The sequence below is a fragment of the Salmo trutta genome, chromosome 26 (genome assembly GCF_901001165.1).
Source record: "Salmo trutta chromosome 26, fSalTru1.1, whole genome shotgun sequence".
In the NCBI taxonomy this organism is placed as follows: Eukaryota; Metazoa; Chordata; class Actinopteri; order Salmoniformes; family Salmonidae; genus Salmo; species Salmo trutta.
Genome location: NC_042982.1, coordinates 44269641 through 44296213, shown reverse-complemented (window position 1 = coordinate 44296213; position 26573 = coordinate 44269641). Strand labels below are relative to the sequence as shown.

The following is a 26573-nucleotide window of genomic DNA, read 5'->3' as shown; positions in this document are numbered from 1 at the left end:
CCTCTCCTCCTCCCCTCTCCTCTCCCCATCCTACTGTCCTCTTCCCCTCCCCCTCCTCTCTCTCCTCCTCCTCCCTCCCCATCCCTACATCGACCTCTCCTCCTTCTCTCCTCTCCTTATCTCCCATCCTACTGTCCTCTCCTCCTCCTCTCCCATCCTCTCCTTCTCTTCTCTCCTCTCCCATCCTACTGTCCTCTCCTCCTCCTCTCCCATCCTCTCCTTCTCTCCTCTCCTCTCCCATCCTACCATCTGTTACTCCTCTCCTCCTCCTCTCCCATCCTCTCCTTCTCTCCTCCTCCTCTCCCATCCTCTCCTTCTCTTCTCTACTCTCCCATCCTACTGTCCTCTCCTCCTCCTCTCCCATCCTCTCCTTCTCTTCTCTACTCTCCCATCCTACCGTCCTCTCCTCCTTCTCTCCTCTCCTTATCTCCCATCCTACCATCCTTTCCTCCTTCTCTCCTCTCCTTCTCTCCCATCCTACCATCTGCTACTCCTCCTCTCCTCCTCCTCTCCTCCTCTCTTCTGTTTTCTCCCCTCTTGCTCCTCCTCTCCAGATTGAAGCTCACCTGGACACTCTGATCAACGAACAGGCTTCGTTCGTTCTGACCCGTGCTGGACTGAGCTACACCTACAGCTGTGTACAGCAGCACAGCCCAGAACAGGTCAGACTCACACACACCACACCACACACCACACACCACACCACACACCACACCACACCACACATTTCTTGTTAACAAACTATAGTTTTGGCAAGTCGGTTAGGACATCTACTTTGTGCATGACACAAGTCATTTTTCCAACAATTGTTTACAGACAGATTATTTGACTTATAATTCACTGTATCACAATTCCAGTGGGTCAGAAGTTTACATACACTAAGTTGACTGTGCCTTTAAACAGCTTGGAAAATTCCAGAAAATGACGTCATGGCTTTAGAAGCTTCTGATAGGCTAATTGACATAATTTGAGTCAATTGGAGGTGTACCTGTGGATGTATTTCAAGGCCTACCTTCAAACTCAGTGCCTCTTTGCTTGACATCATGGGAAAATCAAAAGAAATCAGCCAAGACCACAGAAAAAAATTGTAGACCTCCACAAGTCTGGTTCATCCTTGGGAGCAATTTCCAAACGCCTGAAGATACCACGTTCATCTGTACAAACAATAGTACGCAAGTATAAACACCATGGGACCACGCAGCCGTGTGGTCAACAATTGTTGGAAAAAGGACTTGTGTCATGCACAAAGTAGATGTCTTAACCGACTTGCCAAAACTATAGTTTCTTAACAAGGTATTTGTGTAGTGGTTGAAAAAACGAGTTTTAATGACTCCAACCTAAGTGTATGTAAACTTCCGACTTCAACTGTTTATAGCAGTAATATAGCAGCAGTAATGTATAGCAGCAGTAATGTATAGCAGCAGTAATATATAGCAGCAGTAATATAGCAGCAGTAATATATAGCAGCAGTAATATAGCAGCAGTAATATATAGCAGCAGTAATATATAGCAGCAGTAATATATAGCAGCAGTAATATATAGCAGCAGTAATATATAGCAGCAGTAATATATAGCAGCAGTAATGTATAGCAGCAGTAATGTATAGCAGCAGTAATGTATAGCAGCAGTAATGTATAGCAGCAGTAATGTATAGCAGCAGTAATGTATAGCAGCAGTAATGTATAGCAGCAGTAATGTATAGCAACAGTAATGTATAGCAGCAGTAATGTATAGCAGCAGTAATGTATAGCAGCAGTAATATATAGCAGTAATATATATAGCAGCAGTAATGTATAGCAGCAGTAATGTATAGCAGTAATATATATAGCAGCAGTAATGTATAGCAGCAGTAATGTATAGCAGCAGTAATATATAGCAGTAATATATATAGCAGCAGTAATGTATAACAGTAATGTATAGCAGCAGTAATGTATAGCAGCAGTAATGTATAAAAGTAATGTATAGCAGCAGTAATGTATAACAGTAATGTATAGCAGCAGTAATGTATAGCAGCAGTAATATATAACAGTAATGTATAGCAGCAGTAATGTATAGCAGCAGTAATGTATAGCAGCAGTAATGTATAGCAGCAGTAATATATAGCAGCAGTAATATAGCAGCAGTAATATAGCAGCAGTAATGTATAGCAGCAGTAATGTATAGCAGCAGTAATGTATAGCAGCAGTAATGTATAGCAGCAGTAATGTATAGCAGCAGTAATGTATAGCAGCAGTAATATATAGCAGCAGTAATATATAGCAGCAGTAATATGTAGCAGCAGTAATGTGTAGCAGCAGTAATGTATAGCAGCAGTAATGTATAGCAGCAGTAATGTATAGCAGCAGTAATATGTAGCAGCAGTAATATGTAGCAGCAGTAATGTATAGCAGCAGTAATGTATAGCAGCAGTAATGTATAGCAGCAGTAATGTATAGCAGCAGTGATATATAGCAGCAGTGATATATAGCAGCAGTGATATATAGCAGCAGTGATATATAGCAGCAGTAATGTATAGCAGCAGTAATGTATAGCAGCAGTAATGTATAGCAGCAGTAATGTATAGCAGCAGTAATGTATAGCAGCAGTAATGTATAGCAGCAGTAATATATATAGCAGTAATATATATATAGCAGCAGTAATGTATAGCAGCAGTAATGTATAGCAACAGTAATGTAGCAGCAGTAATATATAGCAGCAGTAATATATAGCAGCAGTAATATATAGCAGCAGTAATGTATAGCAGCAGTAATGTATAGCAGCAGTAATGTATAGCAGCAGTAATGTATAGCAGCAGTAATATGTAGCAGTAGTAATGTGTAGCAGCAGTAATGTGTAGCAGCAGTATTGTATAGCAACAGTATTGTATAGCAGCAGTAATGTATAGCAGCAGTAATGTATAGCAGTAATATATATAGCAGTAATATATATAGCAGCAGTAATGTATAGCAGCAGTAATGTATAGCTGCAGTAATGCATAGCTGCAGTAATGCATAGCAGCAGTAATGTAGCAGCAGTAATGTAGCAGCAGTAATGTAGCAGCAGTAATATATAGCAGCAGTAATGTATAGCAGCAGTAATGTATAGCAGCAGTAATGTATAGCAGCAGTAATATATAGCAGCAGTAATGTATAGCAGCAGTAATGTATAGCAGCAGTAATGTATAGCAGCAGTAATATATAGCAGTAGTAATATAGCAGCAGTAATATATAGCAGCAGTAATGTATAGCAGCAGTAATGTATAGCAGCAGTAATGTGTAGCAGCAGTAATGTGTAGCAGCAGTAATATATAGCAGCAGTAATGTATAGCAGCAGTAATGTATAGCAGCAGTAATGTATAGCAGCAGTAATGTGTAGCAGCAGTAATGTGTAGCAGCAGTAATGTGTAGCAGCAGTAATGTGTAGCAGCAGTAATGTGTAGCAGCAGTAATGTGTAGCAGCAGTAATGTGTAGCAGCAGTAATGTGTAGCAGCAGTAATGTGTAGCAGCAGTAATGTATAGCAGCAGTAATGTATAGCAGCAGTAATATAGGAGCAGTAATATATAGCAGCAGTAATATATAGCAGCAGTAATATATAGCAGCAGTAATATAGCAGCAGTAATGTGTAGCAGCAGTAATGTGTAGCAGCAGTAATGTGTAGCAGTAGTAATGTGTAGCAGCAGTAATGTGTAGCAGCAGTAATGTATAGCAGCAGTAATGTATAGCAGCAGTAATATAGGAGCAGTAATATATAGCAGCAGTAATATATAGCAGCAGTAATATATAGCAGCAGTAATGTATAGCAGCAGTAATATATAGCAGCAGTAATGTATAGCAGCAGTAATATATAGCAGCAGTAATGTGTAGCAGCAGTAATATATAGCAGCAGTAATGTATAGCAGCAGTAATATAGGAGCAGTAATATATAGCAGCAGTAATATATAGCAGCAGTAATATAGGAGCAGTAATGTATAGCAGCAGTAATATATAGCAGCAGTAATATATAGGAACAGTAATATATAGGAACAGTAATATATAGGAGCAGTAATATATAGGAGCAGTAATATATAGGAGCAGTAATATATAGGAGCAGTAATATATAGGAGCAGTAATATATAGCAGCAGTAATATATAGCAGCAGTAATATAGCACTTTAAACCTTCTCTTTATTCTTGTTTCTTTTCGTTTCACCATTGTTTACATGATAACTCAGGAACAGCCATTGTCATGGTTACCACATGGTTAGACTCTCATTAATAAAGTCATCATTCGTCCATCCTTCCGAGCACCAATGTTCTCTTCCGCTCCAGCAACAGTCTGGTTAAGAAGAAAAAATACGGAATTAAAATACGTTAGTTCATCTTGATTGGCCCAGATGAGTTAATTCATTATTGATGTCCAAATTAATTAACACATGTTCAAATTAATTCAGTGCAAATTGCATCAATTAGACAACAGTTATTGACAAAATACAAGAGGGACAGCAAGTAAAGAGGATCTGGGGACCTATTCCAAGTCTTTTCAGTCCCCTGAGGGGGAAAAGGTGTTGTCGTGCCCTCTTCACGACTGTCTTTGTGTTTGGACCATTATAGTTTGTTGGTGATGTGGACACCAAGGAACTTGAAACTCTCGACCTGCTCCACTACAGCCCCGTCGATGTTAATTGGGGCCTGTTCGGCCCGCCTTCTCCTGTAGTCAGCGATCATCTCCTTTTGTCTTGCTGACGTTGAGGGAGAGGTTGTTGTCCTGGCACCACACTGCCAGGTCTCTGACCTCCTCCCTATAGGCTGTCTCATCGTTGTCGGTGATCAGGCCTACAACTGTTGTGTTGTCAGCAAACTAAATGATGGTGTTCGAGACGTGTTTGGCCACGCAGTCGTGGGAGTACAGGAGGGAGCTAAGCACACGCCCCTGAGGGGCCCCAGTGTTAAGGATCAGCGTGGCGGATGTGTTGTTACCTACCCTTACCATCTGGGGGCGGCCCGTCAGGATGTCCAGGAACCAGTTGCAGAGGGAGGTGTTTAGTCCCAGGGTCCTTAGTAATGAGCTTTGTGGGTACTATAGTGTTGAACGCTAAGCTTTACTTAATGAATGTTAGGTGATCCTTTTGTCCAGATGGGAAAGGGCAGTGTGGAGTGCGATTGAGATTGCAGTAATATATACAAGTATTATAGAGCTGTAATATATAACAGTAAAATACCAACAGTAGTATATAACAGTAATATATAACAGTAGTAATATAGCAGCAGTAATATAGCAGCAGTAATATAGCAGCAGTAATATAGCAACAGTAATATAGCAACAGTAATATAGCAACAGTAATATAGCAGCAGTAATATAGCAACAGTAATATAGCAGCAGTAATATAGCAACAGTAATATATAACAGTAGTAATATAGCAGCAGTAATATAGCAACAGTAATATAGCAACAGTAATATAGCAACAGTAATATAGCAACAGTAATATAGCAGCAGTAGTATAGCAGCAGTAGTATAGCAGCAGTAATATAGCAGCAGTAGTATAGCAGCAGTAGTATAGCAGCAGTAGTATAGCAGCAGTAGTATAGCAGCAGTAGTATAGCAGCAGTAATATAGCAGCAGTAGTATAGCAGCAGTAGTATAGCAGCAGTAATATAGCAGCAGTAGTATAGCAGCAGTAATATAGCAGCAGTAGCATAGCAACGGTAATTAGAGGTCGACCGATTATGATTTTTCAGCGCCGATACCGGTTATTGGACCAAAAAAGGCCAATTAATCAAACCAAAAACCAAAGCCCCTTATACCACCCACCACTGCGACCTCTTTCTTTTTCTTCTTTTTTTTTTCTATATATTTTATTTTTTTTTGGTAATAATGACAATTACAACAATACTGAATGAACACTTATTTTAACTTAATATAATACATCAATAAAATCTATTTAGCCTCAAATAAATAATGAAACATGTTCAATTTGGTTTAAATAATGCAAAAACAAAGTGTTGGAGAAGAAAGTAAAAGTGCAATATGTGCCATGTAAAAAAGCTAACGTTTAAGTTCCTTGCTCAGAACATGAGAACATATGAAAGCTGGTGGTTCCTTTGAACATGAGGCTTCAATTTTCCCAGGTAAGAAGTTTTAGGTTGTAGTTATTATAGCAATTATAGGACTATTTATCTCTATACCCATTTGTATTTCATATACTTTTGACTATTGGATGTTCTTATAGGCACTTTAGTATTGCCAGTGTAACAGTATAAATTCCATCCCTCTCCTTGCTCCTGCCTGGGCTCGAACCAGGAACACATCGACAACAGCCACCCTCGAAGCAGCGTTACCCATGTAGAGCAAGGGGAACAACCACTCCCAAGTCTCAGAGCGAGTGACATTTAAAAGGCTATTAGCGCGCACCCGCTAACTAGCTAGCCATTTCACATGGGTTACACCAGCCTAATCTCGGGGGTTGATAGGCTTGAAGTCATAAACAGCGCAATGCTTGAAGAATTGCGAAGAGCTGCTGGCAAAACACACGAAAGTGCTGTTTGAATGAATGCTTACGAGCCTGCTGGTGCCTACCATCGCTCAGTCAGACTGCTCTATCAAATATCAAATCAAAGACTTAATTAAAACATAATAATACACAGAAATACGAAACTATCATTTCGAAAACGAAACGTTTATTCTTTCAGTGAAATACGGAACCGTTCCGTATTTTATCTAACGGGTGGCATCCCTAAGTCTAAATGTTCCTGTTACATTGCACAACCTTCAATGTTATGTCATAATTATGTACAATTCTGGCAAATTAATTACGGCCTTTGTTAGGAATAAATGTACTTCACACAGTTCGCAATGAGCCAGGCGGGCCAAACTGCTGTATACAATGAGGGGAAAAAGTATTTGATCCCCTGCTGATTTTGTATGTTTGCCCACTGACAAAGAAATGATCAGTCTATAATTTTAATGGTAGGTCTATTTGAACAGTGAGAGACAGAATAACAACAGCAAAAATCCAGAAAACCGCATGTCAAAAATGTTATAAATTGATTTGCATTTTAATGAGGGAAATAAGTATTTGACCCCCTCTCAATCAGAAAGATTTCTGGCTCCCAGGTGTCTTCTATACAGGTAACGAGCTGAGATTAGGAGCACACTCTTAAAGGGAGTGCTCCTATTCTCAGTTTGTTACCTGTATAAAAGACACCTGTCCACAGAAGCAATCAATCAGATTCCAAACTCTCCACCATGGCCAAGACCAAAGAGCTCTCCAAGGATGTCAGGGACAAGATTGTAGACCTACACAAGGCTGGAATGGGCTACAAGACCATCGCCAAGCAGCTTGGTGAGAAGGTGACAACAGTTGGTGCGATTATTCGCAAATGGAAGAAACACAAAAGAACTGTCAATCTCCCTCGGCCTGTGGCTCCATACAAGATCTCACCTCGTGGAGTTGCAATGATCATGAGAACGGTGAGGAATCAGCCCAGAACTACACAGGAGGATCTTGTCAATGATCCCAAGGCAGCTGGGACCATAGTCACCAAGAAAACAATTGGTAACACACTACGCCGTGAAGGACTGAAATCCTGCAGCGCCCGCAAGGTCCCCCTGCTCAAGAAAGCACATATACATGCCCGTCTGAAGTTTGCCAATGAACATCTGAATGATTCAGAGGACAACTGGGTGAAAGTGTTGTGGTCAGATGAGACCAAAATTGAGCTCTTTGGCATCAACTCGTTGTGTTTGGAGGAGGAGGAATGCTGCCTATGACCCCCAAGAACACCATCCCCACCGTCAAACATGGAGGTGGAAACATTATGCTTTGGGGGTGTTTTTCTGCTAAGGGGACAAGACAACTTCACCGCATCAAAGGGACGATGGATGGGGCCATGTACCGTCAAATCTTGGGTGAGAACCTCCTTCCCTCAGCCAGGGCATTGAAAATGGGTCGTGGATGGGTATTCCAGCATGACAATGACCCAAAACACACGGCCAAGGCAACAAAGGAGTGGCTCAAGAAGAAGCACATTAAGGTCCTGGAGTGGCCTAGCCAGTCTCCACACCTTAATCCCATAGAAAATCTGTGGAGGGAGCTGAAGGTTCGAGTTGCCAAACGTCAGCCTCGAAAACTTAATGACTTGGAGAAGATCTGCAAAGAGGAGTGGGACAAAATCCCTCCTGAGATGTGTGCAAACCTAGTGGCCAACTACAAGAAACGTCTGACCTCTGTGATTGCCAACAAGGGTTTTGCCACCAAGTACTAAGTCATGTTTTGCAGAGGGGTCAAATACTTATTTCCCTCATTAAAATGCAAATCAATTTATAACATTTTTGACATGCGTTTTTCTGGACTTTTTTGTTATTCTGTCTCTCACTGTTCAAATAAACCTACCATTAAAATTATAGACTGATCATTTCTTTGTCAGTGGGCAAACGTACAAAATCAGCAGGGGATCAAATACTTTTTTCCCTCACTGTATAGCCTGACTGCTTGCACGGAATGCAAGAGAAGTGACACAAATTCATGTTAGCAGGCAATATTAACTAAATATGCAGGTTTAAAAATATATACTTGTGTATTGATTTTAAAGAAAGGCATTGATGTTTTTGGTTAGGTACATTGGTGCAACGACAGTGCTTTTTTCGCAAATGCGCTTGTTAAATCATCACCCGTTTTTCGAAGTAGGCTGTGATTCGATGAGAAATGAACAGGCACCGCATTGATTATATGCAACGCAGGACACGTTAGATAAACTAGTAATATCATCAACCATGTGTAGTTAACTAGTGATTATGTTAAGATTGATTGTTTTTTATGAGATAGGTTTAATGCTAGCTAGCAACTTACCTTGGCTTCTTGCTGCCCTCGCGTAACAGGTAGACAGAGTAACAGCAGAGTAACACTGAGAAGAGTAACAGCAAGGTAACAGCAGAGTAACACTGAGAAGAGTAACATCAGAGTAACAGCAGAGTAACACTGAGAAGAGTAACAGCAGGGTAACAGCAGAGTAACACTGAGAAGAGTGACAGCAGAGTAACAGCAGAGTAACATTGAGAAGAGTAACAGCAGGGAAAAACTGAGAAGAGTAACATCAGAGTAACAGCAGAGTAACACTGAGAAGAGTAGCATCAGAGTAACAGCAGGTTAACACTGAGAAGAGTAACAGCAGAGTAACACTGAGAAGAGTAACACTGAGAAGAGTAACACTGAGAAGAGTAACAGCAGAGTAACACTGAGAAGGGTAACACTGAGAAGGGTAACACTGAGAAGAGTAACAGCAGAGTAACACTGAGAAGAGTAACACTGAGAAGAGTAACAGCAGAGTAACACTGAGAAGGGTAACACTGAGAAGGGTAACACTGAGAAGGGTAACACTGAGAAGGGTAACACTGAGAAGGGTAACACTGAGAAGAGTAACAGCAGGGTACCACTGAGAAGAGTAACATAGGAGTAACACTGAGAGATTCAGTGAGTGTTCAGGGAAGTATGTATGTTGTTTTGGGTTGAGTGGGCACGGCATAGCCTTGGTTTCTCAAATGATTTCCTCGCCTGGTTCACCAACTACTTCTCTGATAGAGTCCAATGTGTCAACTGCTCTTAAATACAAGTAAAACTAAATGTATGCTCTTTAACCGATCGCTGCCTGCACCTGCCCGCCAGTCCAGCATCACTACTCTGGACGGTTCCGACTTAGAATATGTAGATAACTACTAATACCTAGGTGTCTGGTTAGACTGTAAACTCTCCTTCCAGACCCACATTAAACATCTCCAATCCCAAAGTAAATCTAGAATCGGCTTCCTATATCGCAACAAAGTATCCTTCGCACATGCTGCCAAACACACCCTCGTAAAACTGACCATCCTACCGATCCTCAACTTCGGCGATGTCATTTACAAAATAGCCTCCAACACTCTACTCAGCAAATTGGATGTAGTCTATCACAGTGCCATCTGTTTTGTCACCAAAGCCCCTTATACCACCCACCACTGCGACCTGTATGCTCTCGTTGGCTGGCCCTTGCTTCATACTCGTCGCCAAACCCACTGGCTCCAGGTCATCTACAAGTCTCTGCTAGGTAAAGCCCCGCCTTATCTCAGCTCACGGGTCACCATAGCAACACCCACCCGTAGCACGCGCTCCAGCAGGTATATCTCTCTGGTCACCCCCAAAGCCAATTCCTCCTTTCCTTCCAGTTCTCTGCTGCCAATGACTGGAACGAACTGCAAAAATCACTGAAGCTGGAGACTCATATCTCCCTCACTAACTTTAAGGATTGGCTGTCAGAGCAGCTTGCAGATCATTGCACCTGTACATAGCCCATCCAACTAACTCATCCCCATACTGTATTTATTTATCTTGCTCCTTTGCACCCCAGTATCTCGACTTGCACATTCATCTTTTGCACATCTACCATTCCAGTGTTTAATTTCTATACTGTAATTACTTCGCCACCATGGCCTATTTATTGCCTTAACTCCCTTATCTTACCTCATTTGCACTCACTGTATATAGACTTTTTGTTTTCTTTTGTTCTACTGTATTATTGACTGTATGTTTGTTTTATTCCACGCGTAACTCTGTTGTTGTTGTATGTTTTCGAACTGCTTTGCTTTATCTTGGCCAGGTCGCAATTGTAAATGAGAACTTGTTCTCAACTAGCCTACCTGGTTAAATAAAGGTTAAATAAAGGTGAAATAAAAAATAAAATAAGTAGCTCTGTCATGTAGTATTCAGACTCACCTTTCTCTCCCACACCACCACATGACGAGTGTCCCAAATCGCACTATAATGGTGGTTCTTCCTTTTAAAAGTTGTGAGTTTATGCCGTGACCATTAGTGGTAGATGGTGGCAGATTGTGGTAAATTGCATCATTCTGGAAACAATCGATGGTTGACACGTAAATAACGTGCCGTAGAATTCTGCGGCAAGCTGTGCTGCATTACACCACAACTTTTAAAGGAAGAACCACTGTATTCCCTATATAGTGCCCTACTATTGGCCTGGGCTCTGGTCAAAGGTAGTGCACTATATTGGGAATAGGGTGCCATTTCGGACTCAGGTGCTGTGTGGAAAAAGCTTCATTTTCTCATAGCTACTAGGGTCCGGAGCCTTCCCTGATCACATGACCAGACAATAATAAACTATGAGCCCTAAGTTTAGGTCAGGATGAACTCTGGGCCCTAGGTTTTGGTCAGGATGAACTCTGGGCCCTAGGTTTTGGTCAGGATGAACTCTGGGCTCTAGGTTTAGGTCAGGATGAACTCTGGGCCCTAGGTTTAGGTCAGGATGAACTCTGGGCCCTAGGTTTAGGTCAGGATGAACTCTGGGCCCTAGGTTTTGGTCAGGATGAACTCTGGGCCCTAGGTTTTGGTCAGGATGAACTCTGGGCCCTAGGTTTTGGTCAGGATGAACTCTGGGCCCTAGGTTTAGGTCAGGATGAACTCTGGGCCCTAGGTTTTGGTCAGGATGAACTCTGGGCCCTAGGTTTTGGTCAGGATGAACTCTGGGCCCTAGGTTTTGGTCAGGATGAACTCTGGGCCCTAGGTTTTGGTCAGGATGAACTCTGGGCCCTAGGTTTAGGTCAGGATGAACTCTGGGCCCTAGGTTTAGGTCTGGATGGACTCTGGGCCCTAGGTTTTGGTCAGGATAAACTCTGGGCCCTAGGTTTTGGTCAGGATGAACTCTGGGCCCAAGGTTTAGCCTATAAGCATTAGCTATCACCCCTTAAACTTAGAGCACGATGTAAGAAATTTGCAATGAGGAAAGAACGCTGTTATTTCCACTTTTATTTTAGTTTTACTTGGAAGCACAGAGTGAGACCATTACACCATCTCTTGTTAGGTTCACCCTCCCTCCCCTCCCCCCTGGTTGTGTTGCTGTGACCCTCTGCTGCTCTCACATTAGCTGTGTGTATTCATTGTGTCTGCTGTGTTCCAGGGGCCTCTGTCTAACCTCCCCAGTATGGACAGCTCCTCTCTGAAAGCAGCCATGGTGAGTTAGCTACAACTAAACAGTACTATATTCACATGGAGAGGACCAGGGAGGAGGAGGAAGAGGATGAAGAGGAAAAGAGGGAGGAGGTGGGATTAGGGAGGGGTAGGAGGAAGAGAGGGAGGAGGAAGAGAGGGAGGATGTGGGATTTGGGAGGGGTAGGAGGAAGAGGGAAGAGAGGGAAGAGGTGGGATTTGGGAGGGGTAGGAGGAAGAGAGGGAGGAGGTGGGATTTGGGAGGGAGAGGGGAGGAGGTGGGATTTGGGAGGGGTAGGAGGAAGAGGGAGGAAGAAGAGAGGGAGGAGGTGGGATTTGGGAGGGGTAGGAAGAAGAGGGAGGAAGAAGAGAGGGAGGAGGTGGGATTTGGGAGGGGTAGGAAGAAGAGAGGGAGGATGTGAGATTTGGGAGGGGGAGGAGGAGATGGAGAGGGAGGAGGAAGAGAGCGAGGAGGTGGGATTAGGGATGGGTAGAAGGAAGAGAGGGAGGAAGAAGAGAGGGAGGAGGTGGGATTTGGGAGGGGTAGGAGGGAGAGGGGAGGAGGTGGGAATTGGGAGGGGTAGGAGGGAGAGGGGAGGAGGTGGGAATTGGGAGGGGTAGGAGGAAGAGAGGGAGGAGGTGGGATTAGGGAGTGGTAGGAGGAGAGGGAGAGTAGGAGTCAAACTGGTTCTGTTTTTCTCTCTATCAGGTGTTAATATTGGGTAAAGTGAAATTTAAAGATTCACTCTTCGAGTTTGACAGTTAATGGCTAAACATTGGCATTATTTTCTCTCTCGCTCTTTCTCTTCCTCAGACCCAGTTTGATCGTTACCTGTCTTCCCCTGATACCATGGTGATGCCTCAACTCAACTTTCTCCTCAGTGCTGCCATCAAGTGAGTCCTCCTTCCATAAGACCAGATCAAATTAGAGATGAGGTCATGAAAAAACATTAAAAGGTCGTCAGTTGAAGTCAGAAGTTTACATACACCTTACGCCAAATATATTTAAACTCAGTTGTTCATAATTCCTGACATTTAATCCTACTAAATATTCCCTGTTTTAGGTCAGTTAGGATCACCACTTTATTTTTAGAATGTGAAATATCAGAATAATAGTAGAGAGAATGATTTATTTCAGCTTTTATTTCTATCATCACATTCCCAGTGGGTCACAAGTTTACATACACTCAATTAGTATTTGGTAGCATTGCCTTTAAATTGTTCAACTTGATTCATTCAACTTGGGTCAAACGTTTCGGGTAGCCTTCCACAAGCTTCCCACAATAAGTTGAGTGAATTTTGGCTCATTCCTCCTGACAGAGCTGGTGTAACTGGTTTGTAGGCCTCCTTGCTCGCACACGCTTTTTCAGTTCTGCCCACACATTGTCTATAGGATTGAGGTCAGGGCTTTGTGATGGCCACTCCAATACCTTGACTTTGGCTTTGCCACAAATTTGGAAGTATGCTTGGGGTCATTGTCCATTTGGAAGACCCATTTGCGACCAAGCTTAACATCCTGATTGATGTCTTGAGATGTTGCTTCAATATATCCACATAATTTTACCATCCTCATGGTGCCATCTATTTTGTGATTCACGGTTGGGATGGTGTTCTTCGGCTTGCAAGCCTCCCCCGTTTTCCTCCAAACATAACGATGGTCATTATGGCCAAACAGTTCTATTTTTGTTTCATCAGACCAGAGGACATTTCTCCAAAAAGTACGATCTTTGTCCCCATGTGCAGATACAAACCATAGTTTGGCTTTTTATGGCGGTTTTGGAGCAGTGGCTTCTTCCTTGCTGAGCGGCCTTTCAGGTTGTGCTGATATAGGACTCGTTTTACTGTGGATATAGATACTTTTGTACCTGTTTCCTCCAGCATCTTCACAAGGTCCTTTGCTGTTGTTCTGGGATTGATTTGCACTTTTCGCACCAAAGTACGTTAATCTCTAGGAGACAGAACGCGTCTCCTTCCTGAGCGGTATGGTGTCTGTGTGGTCCCATGGTGTTTATACTTGCGTACTATTGTTTGTACAGATGAACGTGGTACCTTCAGGCGTTTGGAAATTGCTCCCAAGGATGAACCAGACTTGTGGAGGTCTACACTTTTTTTCTGAGGTCTTGGCTGATTTCTTTTGATTTTCCCATGATGTCAAGCAAAGAGGCACTGAGATTGAAGGTAGGCCTTGAAATACATCCACAGGTACACCTCCAATTGACTCAAATGATGTCAATTAGCCTATCAGAAGCTTCTAGAGCCATGACATCATTTTCTGGAATTTTCCAAGCTGTTTAAAGGCACAGTCAACTTAGTGTATGTAAACTTCTGACCAACTGGAAATGTGAGACAGGGAATTATAAGTCAAATAATCTGTCTGTAAACAATTGTTGGAAAAATGACTTGTGTCATGCACAAAGTAGATGTCCTAACCGACTTGACAAAACTATAGTTTGTTAACAAGAAATTTGTCATATGGTTGAAAAACGAGTTTTAATGACTCCAACCTAAGTGTATGTAAACTTCTGACTTCAACTGTATATGAGCCCTGTTATTTGAATAAATGTTGATCTTTGGTTTCCAAGGCTGGTGGCCAGAATGTCTAAACTTGCTATGACTATCCCTGTGTTTTAGTTCTATCTACTGCAAGGCTCTCCATGAGTTTCAGTAGCACTAACATAGGAAAAGAGCCCAGTACAGCTCGCGTTAAGACTGGAGAGGCCAGTACAGCTAGCGTTAAGACTGGAGAGGTCAGTACAGCTAGCGTTAAGAGTGGAGAGGCCAGTACAGCTCGCGTTAAGACTGGAGAGGTCAGTACAGCTAGCGTTAAGAGTGAAGAGGCCAGTAAAGCTCGCGTTAAGAGTGGAGAGGCCAGTACAGCTCGCGTTAAGACTGGAGAGGCCAGTACAGCTAGCATTAAGACTGGAGAGGCCAGTACAGCTAGCATTAAGACTGGAGAGGCCAGTACAGCTAGCATTAAGACTGGAGAGGCCAGTACAGCTAGCATTAAGACTGGAGAGGCCAGTACAGCTAGCATTAAGACTGGAGAGGCCAGTACAGCTAGCATTAAGAGTGGAGAGGCCAGTACAGCTAGCGTTCAGAGTGGAGAGGCCAGTACAGCTAGCGTTCAGAGTGGAGAGGCCAGTACAGCTAGCATTAAGACTGGAGAGGCCAGTACAGCTAGCATTAAGAGTGGAGAGGTCAGTACAGCTAGCATTAAGAGTGGAGAGGCCAGTACAGCTAGCATTAAGACTGGAGAGGTCAGTACAGCTAGCATTAAGACCGGAGAGGCCCTACACATGTTTGTGTTATTGTTGTTGTATAAGGACCTTATGCTTTTAGTTGTATATGGGTCTGCTATTGGAGTGTGAAACTGCTTTGGGTGTGTTTGTGTGCTGTGAGTCACGTTACTGGGAAATGCAGGCAGAAGGCTTGAGGAGCAGCAGCGCTCGTGTACCTCACCCAGGTTTATAATGTTCTCTATTCATGGAAACAGACACACACACACACACACACACACACACACTAGTACTGATGGATTGGCAGGACACCAATAATTACCTTCTGGACCATTTCTTTCTTTCTCTCTCTCTCGCGCTCTCTCGCTCTCTCGCTCTCTCGCTCTCTCGCTCTCTCGCTCTCTCGCTCTCTCGCTCTCTCTCTATTTGTATCCTAACCCCCCCTCGCTACCTGCTTTCTCCCTCCATCTCTCTATTTTTGCCCTTTCTCTGACCCCCCCCTCTCTCTCCGACCCCCACCCAACCCCTTCTCCTTACAAACAGCTTCCTACCACCCTAACAACATGTGATGTTCTCCCCCAGCATGACACTTGAGAAGACAACATGAAAACACTGAGGGGTAGTTACATATACAGGATCAGCACAACTCTGATTCAGTTGTTGAATGGTTTTACACAGACAGACACACACACAGACACACACACAGACAGACAGACAGACACACAGACAGACAGACAGACACACAGACAGACACACAGACACACAGACAGACACACACACACAGACACACACACACAGACAGACACACACAGACACACACACAGACACACACACAGACACACACACAGACACACACACAGACACACACACAGACACACACACAGACACACACACAGACACACACAGACACACAGACACACACACACACACACAGACACACACACAGACACAGACACACACACACAGACACACACACACAGACACACACACACAGACACACACACACAGACACACACACACAGACACACACACAGACACACACACACAGACACACAGACACAGACGCACACGCACACGCACACACACAGACACACACACACAGACACACACACACAGACACACAGACACAGACGCACACGCACACACAGACACACACAGACACACACAGACACACACACACACACACAGACACACACACACACAGACACACACACAGACACACACACAGACACACACACACAGACACACACACACACACACACACACACACACACACACACACACAGACAGACACACACAGACACACACAGACAGACACACACAGACACACACACACAGACACACACACACAGACACACACACACAGACACACACACACAGACACACACACACAGACACACACACACAGACACACACACAGACACACAGACACACACACAGACACACACACAGACAGACACACACACACAGACACACACACACAGACACACACACACAGACACACACACACAGACACACACACACAGACACACACACAGACACACACACAGACACACACACAGACACACACACAGACACACACACAGACACACACACAGACACACACAGACACGCACACAGACACACACACAGACACGCACACAGACACGCACACACGCACAGACACGCACAGACACACACACGCACAGACACACACACTCACACAGACACTCACACAGACACTCACACAGACACTCACACAGACACACACACAGACACACACAGACACACACAGACACACACAGACACACACAGACACACACACACACACACACACACACACAGACACACACACAGACACTCACACAGACACACACACACACACACACACACACACACACACACACACACACACACACACACACAGACACAGACACAGACACACACACACACACAGACAGACAGACACACACAGACAGACACGCACACACAGACACGCACACACAGACACACACACACACAGACACGCACACACAGACACACACAGACACACACACACACAGACACACACACACACACACACACACACACAGACACACACACAGACACACACACCTGTCTCACTATACAGTTCATTCAGAAAGTATTCAGACCCCTTGAATTTTTCCACATTTTATTACGTTACAGCCTTATTCTACAATGGACAAAATAAAAACATTTCCTCATTAATCTAAACAGCCTTATTCTACATTTCTTAAATGCCCCTCATCAATCTATACACAATACCCCATGACGACAAAGCAAAAACAGGTTTTTAGACATTTTTGCTAATTTATTACAAATAAAAAAACTGAAATATCACATTTACATCAGTATTCAGACCTTTTACTCAGTACTTTGTTGAAGCATCTTTGGCAGCGATTACAGCCTTGAGTCTTCTTGGGTATGACGCTACAAGCTTGGCACACCTGTATTTGGGGAGTTTCTCCCATTCTTCTCTGCAGATCCTCTCAAGCTCTGTCAGGTTGTATGGGGAGCGTCGCTGCACAGCTATTTTCAGGTCTCTCCAGAGATGTTCGATTGGGTTCAAGTCCATGGTCTGGCTGGGCCACTCAAAGACATTCAGAGACTTGTCCCGAAGCCACTCCTACATTGTCTTGACTGTGTGCTTAGGGTCGTTGTCCTGTTGGAAGGTGAACCTTCGCCCCAGTCTGAGGTCCTGAGTGCTCTGGAGCAGGTTTTCATCAAGGATCTCTCTGTACTTTGCTCTGTTCATCTTTCCCTCGATCCTGACTAGTCTCCCAGTCCCTGCCACTGAAAAACATCCCCACAGCATGATGCTGCCACCTCCATGCTTCAACGTGGGGATGGTGCCAGGTTTCCTCCAGACGTGACGCTTTGCATTCAGTCTAAATAGTTACATTTTCGTTACATCAGACCAGGGAATCTTGTTTCTCATGGTCAGAGTCCTTTGGGTGCCTTTTGGCAAACTCCAAGCGGGCTGTCATGTGCTTTTTACTGACGAATGGCTACCGTCTGGCCACTCTATCTTGAAGACCTGATTGGTGGAGATCTGCAGAGATGGTTGTCCTTCTGGAAGGTTCTCCCATCTCCACAGAGGAACTCTGTCATAGTGACCATGGAGTTCTTGGTCACCTCCCTAACCAAGGCCCTTCTCCCCTGATTGCTCAGTTTTGCCAGATGGCCAGCTCTAGGTTAAAGTCTAAACTTCTTCCATTTAAGAATGATGGAGGCCACTGTGTTCTTGGACCTTCAATGCTGTACAAAGCTCCACGGACAATTCCTTCGACCTCATGTCTTGGTTTTTGCTCTGACATGCACTGTCAACTGTGGGACCTTATATAGACAGGTGTGTCCCTTTCCAAATCATGTCCAGTCAATTGAATTTACCACAGGTGGACTCCAATCAAGTTGTAGAAACATCTCAAGGATGATCAGTGGAAACAGGAAGCACCTGAGCTCAATATCGAGTCTCATAACAAAGTGTCCTTATAATTATGTTTTTTATTAATTTTAAGACATTTGCAAACATTTTCTAAAAACTTGTTTTTGCTTTGTCGTTATGGGGCATTGTGTGTGTTTGAATCTATTTTAGAATAAGCCTGTAACATAACAAAATGTGGAAAAAGTCAAGGGGTCTGTATACTTTGAATGCTCTGTATACACAGAGAGAGCACAACAGCGAGAGCGATAAAGAGGAGGAGTGAGAGGGAGAAATAGATAGCAAGAGAAATAGAGGGAGAGGGATAGATCGGGAGAAAGAGGGATGATGGAGAGAGAGAGAGAGAGAGAGAGAGAGAGAGCGGGGAGTTGGGCTTCAGAAGGCTGATAGGGAGAGGGATAGATCGGGAGAAAGAGGGATGATGGAGAGAGAGAGCGGGGAGTTGGGCTTCAGAAGGCTGATAGGGAGAGGGATAGATCGGGAGAAAGAGGGATGAGAGAGAGGGGGGAGTTGGGCTTCAGAAGGCTGAGGGAGGGAGGGAGGGAGGGAGGGAGGGAGGGAGGGAGGGGCTTCAGAAGGCTGATGAACAGGACGAGACGATGATATTAGAGATCGTGGACTCTAGGAACTGAAATGCCCATTCAAACTGAAACCCTCCAAAATAATTGTATTTTATAATACAAAGAATTCCTCAATTATATTTAATTTGTCCATCAGTGCCCTTCAAAATAATAAGAATAATGTGCATGACGTATCTACCCTTTGATTCACCTCTCAGCTCAGCCTCTACAACCATTCAATAGTGTGTGTGTGTGTGTGTGTGTGTGTGTGTGTGTGTGTGTGTGTGTGTGTGTGTGTGTGTATACACATGTTGTACCAGAAGTCCTCACAAGAATAGTAAACTAAGATGCAGAGAAGTGAGGACATTTTGCCCGGTCCTTACTTGTAAAAATGTTATTTTAGGCTTAGAGGTTGGGTTCAGGGTTAGGTTTTGGGGTTAGGGTAAGGTTTAGGGGTAAGGGTTAGGGGTTAGGAGATAGGGTTAGGGGTTAGGAGATAGGTTTAGGGGTTAGGGTTCGAGAAAAAATGATTTTGAATGGGAATCAATTGTTGGTTCCCAAAAAGTCCTCACAAATACACTGCATTCGGTAAGTATTCAAACCCCTTGACTTTTTCTACATTTTGTTACGTTACAGCCTTATTCAAAAATGCATTAAATTAAAAAATAAATCAATCTACACACAATACACAAAATGACAAAGAGAAAACAGTTTTTTAAAATAAACATTTTTTAAATAAAAAAATACCTTATTTACATAAGTATTCAGACCCTTTGATATCAGACTCGAAATTGAGCTCAGGTGATTCCTGTTTCCATTGATCATCCTTGAGATGTTTCTACAACTTGATTGGAGTCCACCTGTGGTAAATTCAATTGATTGGACATGATTTGGAAAGGCACACACTCCTGTCTATATAAGGTCCCACAGTTGACAGTGCATGTCAGAGCAAAAACCAAGCCATGAGGTCAAAGGAATTGTCCGTAGAGCTCCGAGACAGGATTGTGTCGAGGCCCAGATCTGGGAAAGTAACCAAAACATTTCTGAAGCATTGAAGGTCCCCATGGCATCCATCATTCTTAAATGGGAGCTCTCCACCAATCAGGCCTTCAAGATAGAGCGGCCAGATGGAAGCCATTCTTCAGTAAAAGGCACATGACAGCCCGCTTGGAGTTTGCCAAAAGGCACCCAAATGTCCTTGAGTGGCCCAACCGGAGCCTGGACTTGAACCCGATCGAACATCTCTGGAGAGACTTGAAAATAGCTGTGCAGCAACGCTCCCATCCAACCTGACAGAGTTTGAGAGGATCTGCAGAGAAGAATGGGAGAAACTCCTCAAATGCAGGTGTGCCAAGCTTGTATCGTCATACCCAAGAAGACTCAAGGCTGTAATCACTGCCCAAGGTGCTTCAACAAAGTACTGAGTAAACGGTCTTTATACTAATGTAAATGTGATATTGTCTAAAATGCAAAAATGCAAAAATGTCTAAAAACCTGTTTTTACTTGGTCATTATGGGGTATTGTGTAAAGATTGATGAAAAACATTGTAATCCATTTTAGAATAAGGCTGTAATGTAACAAAATGTGGAAAAAGTCAAGGGGTCTGAATACTTTCTGAGTGAACTGTATATACAATACAGGTAAAAATTTTGGACACCTACTCATTCAAGGGTTTGTCTTTATTTTGACTATTTTCTACATTGTAGAATTATAGTGAAGACATCAAAATTATGAAATAACACATGGAATCATGTAGTAACCAAAAAAGTGTTGAACAAATCCAAATATATTTTATATTTGAGATTCTTCAAAGTATGCCTTGATGACAGCTTTGCACACTCTTGGAATTCTCTCAACCAGCTTCATCTGGAATGATTTTCCAACAGTCTTGAAGGAGTCCCCACATATGCTGAGCACTTGTTGACTGCTTTTCCTTCACTCTGCGGTCCAACTCATCCCAAAACCATCTCAATTGGGTTGAGGTCGGGTGACTGTGGAGGCCAGGTCATCTGATGCAGCACTCCATCACTCTCCTTCTTGGTCAAATAGCCCCTACACAGCCTTACACAGCCTTCATTATTGACCTATTGAAGAACAAATTATAGTCCCACTAAGGTCAAACCAGATGAGATGGGCGTATCGCTGCAGAATGCTGTGGTAGCCATGCTGGTTAAGTGTGCCTTGAATTCTGTGTCACCAGCAAAGCACCCCTGCACCATCACACCTCCTCCTCCATGCTTCATGGTGGGAACCACACATCTGTTCACCTACTCTGCATCTCAAAAAGACATGACGGTTGGAACCGAAAATCTCAAATTTGGACTCATCAGACCAAAGTACAGATTGTCACTGGTCTAATGTCCATTGCTCGTGTTCCTTGGCCAAAGCACGTCTCTTCTTCTTATTGGTGTCCTTTAGTAGTGGTTTCTTTGCAGCAATTCGACCACGAAGGCCTGATTCACGCAGGCTCCTCTGAACAGTTGATGTTGAGATGTCTGTTACTTGAACCCTGTGAAGCATTTATTTGGGCTGCAATTTCTGAGGCTAGTAACTCTAATGAACTTATCCTCTGCAGCAGAGGTAACTGGGTCTTCCTTTCTTGTGGCGGTCCTTATGAGAGCCAGTTTCATCATAGTGCTTGATGGTTTTTGCGACTGCACTTGAAGAAATTTTCCATATTGACTAACCTTCATGTCTTAAAGTAATGATGGACTGTCGTTTCTCTTTGCTTATTTGAGCTGTTCTTACCATAATACGGACTTGGTCCTTTACCAAATAGGGATATCTTCTGTATACAACTCCTACCTTTTCACAACACAGCTGATTGGCTCAAACGCATTAAGAAGAAAATAAATTCCACTAATTAACTTTTAACAAGGCACACCTGTTAATTGAAATGCATTCCAGGTGATTACCTCATGAAGCTGGTTGAGAGAATGCGAAGTGTGTGCAAAGCTGTCAAGGCAGGGGTAGCTATTTGAATCTCAAATATAAAATATATTTTGATATGTTTAACACTTTTTTGGTTACTACATAATTCCATATGTTATTTCATAGTTTTGATGTCTTCACTATTAAAGAAAAACCCTTGAATGAGTAGGTGTGTCCAAACTTTTGACTGGTACTGTATATATCTATCCTTCTCTCTTTCTCTCGCTATCCATCTTTCTATCTCTCTCTTTTCTCACACTCTCCCAATCTCTCTCTCTTTCTCCCTCTTTCTCTTACCTCTCTCTCTCACTCACTCACTCACTCACTCACCTCTCTCTCTCTCTCTCTCTCTCTCTCTCTCTCTCTCTCTCTCTCTCTCTCTCTCTCTCTCTCTCTCTCTCTCTCTCTCGCTCTCTCTCGCTCTCTGTCGCTCTCTGTCGCTCTCTGTCGCTCTCTGTCGCTCTCTGTCGCTCTCTGTCGCTCTCTGTCTCTCTGTCACTCACTCACTCACTCACTCACTCACACACACACTGTCACTCACTGGCTCACTCACTGGCTCACTCACTGGCTCACTCACTGGCTCACTCACTGGCTCACTCACTGGCTCACTCACTCGCTCACTCACTCACTCACTCACTCACTCACTCACTCACTCTCTGTCTCTCTCTCTCTGTCTCTCTCTCTCTGTCTCTGTCTCTGTCTCTCTCTCTCGCTCTGTCGCTCTCTCTCACTGACTCACTCTCTGTCTCTGTCGCTCTCTGTCGCTCTCTGTCACTCACTCACTCACTCACTCACACTCTCTCTCTCTCTCTCTCTCTGTCGCTCTCTGTCGCTCTCTGTCGCTCTCACTCACTCACTCACACTCTCACTCACTCACTCACACACTCTCTCTCGCTCTCTGGCTCACTCACTCACTCACTCTCTCACTCACTCACACTCTCTCTCTGTCTCTCGCTCGCTCACTCACTCACTCTCTCACTCTCACCAGTAGATGTCAGTGTGCATCACTGATGAGTCTGCTCTGGTTGTTATCATCTCTGAACGGGGGTCACAGTCAAATCATCCAGCTATAGTGGATTCTCCAGAAAAGCAGGAAATAGAGCAGAACCGCTCCATGGTTGGCTGTTCCAGCTGAATGAATTACAGTAGCTCCTAATGCTGTGTTAGTCCCACTGAGCCCTTCCTATTGTATCACAGGGAGGTGATGGCCAACATATGACCTACTAGGGTATCAGAGGGAGGTGAAGGTCAACATATGACCTACGAGGGTATTAGAGGGAGGTGAAGGTCAACATATGACCTACGAGGGTATCAGAGGGAGGTGAAGGTCAACATATGACTTACGAGGGTATCAGAGGGAGGTGAAGGTCAACATATGACTTACTAGGGTATCAGAGGGAGATGAAGGTCCACATATGACTCACGAGGGTATCAGAGGGAGGTGAAGGTCAACATATGACTTACGAGGGTATCAGAGGGAGGTGAAGGTCAACATATGACTTACGAGGGTATCAGAGGGAGGTGAAGGTCAACATATGACTTACGAGGGTATCAGAGGGAGGTGAAGGCCAACATATGACTTACGAGGGTATCAGAGGGAGGTGAAGGCCAACATATGACTTACGAGGGTATCAGAGGGAGGTGAAGGTCAACATATGACTTACGAGGGTATCAGAGGGAGGTGAAAGACAACATATGACTTACGAGGGTATCAGAGGGAGATGAAGGCCAACATATGACTTACGAGGGTATCAGAGGGAGGTGAAGGCCAACATATGACTTACGAGGGTATCAGAGGGAGGTGAAGGCCAACATATGACTTACGAGGGTATCAGAGGGAGGTGAAGGCCAACATATGACTTACGAGGGTATCAGAGGGAGATGAAGGCCAACATATGACTTACGAGGGTATCAGAGGGAGATGAAGGTCAACATATGACTTACGAGGGTATCAGAGGGAGGTGAAGGTCAACATATGACTTACGAGGGTATCAGAGGGAGGTGAAGGTCAACATATGACTTACGAGGGTATCAGAGGGAGGTGAAGGCCAACATATGACTTACGAGGGTATCAGAGGGAGGTGAAGGCCAACATATGACTTACGAGGGTATCAGAGGGAGGTGAAGGTCAACATATGACTTACGAGGGTATCAGAGGGAGATGAAGGCCAACATATGACTTACGAGGGTATCAGAGGGAGATGAAGGCCAACATATGACCTACTAGGGTATCAGAGGGAGGTGAAGGCCAACATATGACTTACGAGGGTATCAGAGGGAGGTGAAGGTCAACATATGACTTACGAGGGTATCAGAGGGAGGTGAAGGTCAACATATGACTTACGAGGGTATCAGAGGGAGGTGAAGGCCAACATATGACTTACGAGGGTATCAGAGGGAGGTGAGATGATGGTGAAAATATAGCACTCTTCTTAAAATATATAAGATGTGATTGTTCCTGGGTAGGACATTAACGTAGATCTTTTCTTTTTTTTAGGCCAATAAATGTATTGTATTCACACACATCTTTTACCTTCTCATGCATTGGGAATGTCCCCCCCCCAATTAACTGATCTATGTCCCCCCCCCCAATTAACTGATCTATGTCCCCCCCCCCCAATTAACTGATCTATGTCCCCCCCCCCTCAGTAACTGATCTATGCCCCCCCCTCAGTAACTGATCTATGTCCCCCCCCCCTCAGTAACTGATCTATGCCCCCCCTCAGTAACTGATCTATGTCCCCCCCCAATTAACTGATCTATGTCCCCCCCCCCTCAGTAACTGATCTATGTCCCCCCCCCCCTCAGTAACTGATCTATGCCCCCCCTCAGTAACTGATCTATGTCCCCCCCCCTCAGTAACTGATCTATGTCCCCCCCCTCAGTAACTGATCTATGCCCCCCCCTCAGTAACTGATCTATGTCCCCCCCTCAGTAACTGATCTATGCCGCCCCCCCAATTAACTGATCTATGTCCCCCCCCCTCAGTAACTGATCTATGTCCCCCCCCCTCAGTAACTGATCTATGTCCCCCCCCTCAGTAACTGATCTATGTCCCCCCCCCTCAGTAACTGATCTATGTCCCCCCCCCTCAGTAACTGATCTATGTCCCCCCCCTCAGTAACTGATCTATGCCCCCCCCCTCAGTAACTGATCTATGTCCCCCCCCTCAGTAACTGATCTATGCCCCCCCCTCAGTAACTGATCTATGTCCCCCCCCCCTCAGTAACTGATCTATGTCCCCCCCCCTCAGTAACTGATCTATGTCCCCCCCCTCAGTAACTGATCTATGTCCCCCCCCCCTCAGTAACTGATCTATGTCCCCCCCCCTCAGTAACTGATCTATGTCCCCCCCCCTCAGTAACTGATCTATGTCCCCCCCCTCAGTAACTGATCTATGTCGTCCCCCCCTCAGTAACTGATCTATGTCCCCCCCCCCCAGTAACTGATCTATGCCCCCCCCCCCCTCAGTAACTGATCTATGCCCCCCCCCCCCCCCCCTCAGTAACTGATCTATGCCCCCCCCCCTCAGTAACTGATCTATGTCGTCTCCCATTACAGGGATCAGATCTTCAACCAGTCGACAGAGCTGGTGTGCAGGGCGTATGGAGAGGTGTACACAGCTGTGACCAGCCCAGCCAACAGCTACAAGGAAGCAGACAACCTGGTCCCGCGGTCTCCTCAGCAGGTCCAGGTTCTGTTGTCCTAACACACCTGGTCTAACCAGAGTTAACCTGGTACCGCGGTCTCCTCAGCAGGTCCAGGCTCTGTTGTCCTAACACACCTGGTCTAACCAGAGTTAACCTGGTACCGCGGTCTCCTCAGCAGGTCCAGGCTCTGTTGTCCTAACACACCTGGTCTAACCAGAGTTAACCTGGTACCGCGGTCTCCTCAGCAGGTCCAGGTTCTGTTGTCCTAACACACCTGGTCTAACCAGAGTTAACCTGGTCTCCCACCTAGGCTCTACATGTCTCCCTGGACCACCTGAAGCCACGCACACGGTGGTGAAGGAAGAAAGGCCCGATGGCTTTGTAAAGTGGACCGTTAAAATGAAATGATTGTATGTTAAGTTATGACCTGTATATGTAAATATATCTGGGAATAAATGAGGTTTAACAGGAATTCTTTGGTCTATTTTCTAATTACAAAGAGTCAACAACAATGGAATTGCTTTGGAGAGTGACACAAACCAGCTGAAACCAGAGCAGACAGAGAGGTGTGTTTTGGACTCTTGGTCTACTGAGTGTTTCGTTCTCTCTTTCCCGTATCGCGGCATGAATCACAGTGTCTGCCAGGAGGGAGAACAGCTCGCACTCTGAAAAAAACACATTTATTATGGTCCTGCTCCATGTGAATGGAGATTCCTACCAGCTCAGAGAAACTCACTGCTTTAACTCTCTCTCTCTCTCTCTCTCTGTCTCTCCCATTTCTTTCTCTCCCTCTTTCTCTCTCCCTCTTTCTTTCTCTCCCTCTCTC

The 26573-nt window shown here is 44.4% G+C and overlaps 1 protein-coding gene across 1 annotated transcript in view; it reads left to right on the top strand.

The window, feature by feature from the left end:
* The window catches only part of cog6 (component of oligomeric golgi complex 6), a gene marked incomplete in the record, with an annotated part of 55930 nt that extends 29711 nt beyond the window's left edge, over nt 1-26219 (top strand). The window contains 4 exon segments of the mRNA XM_029716040.1: nt 555-662; nt 11899-11952; nt 12742-12821; nt 25659-26219. Coding sequence (XP_029571900.1) covers nt 555-662; nt 11899-11952; nt 12742-12821; nt 25659-25806 — 390 coding nt within the window.
* Nucleotides 26220-26573: the final 354 nt, after the last annotated feature.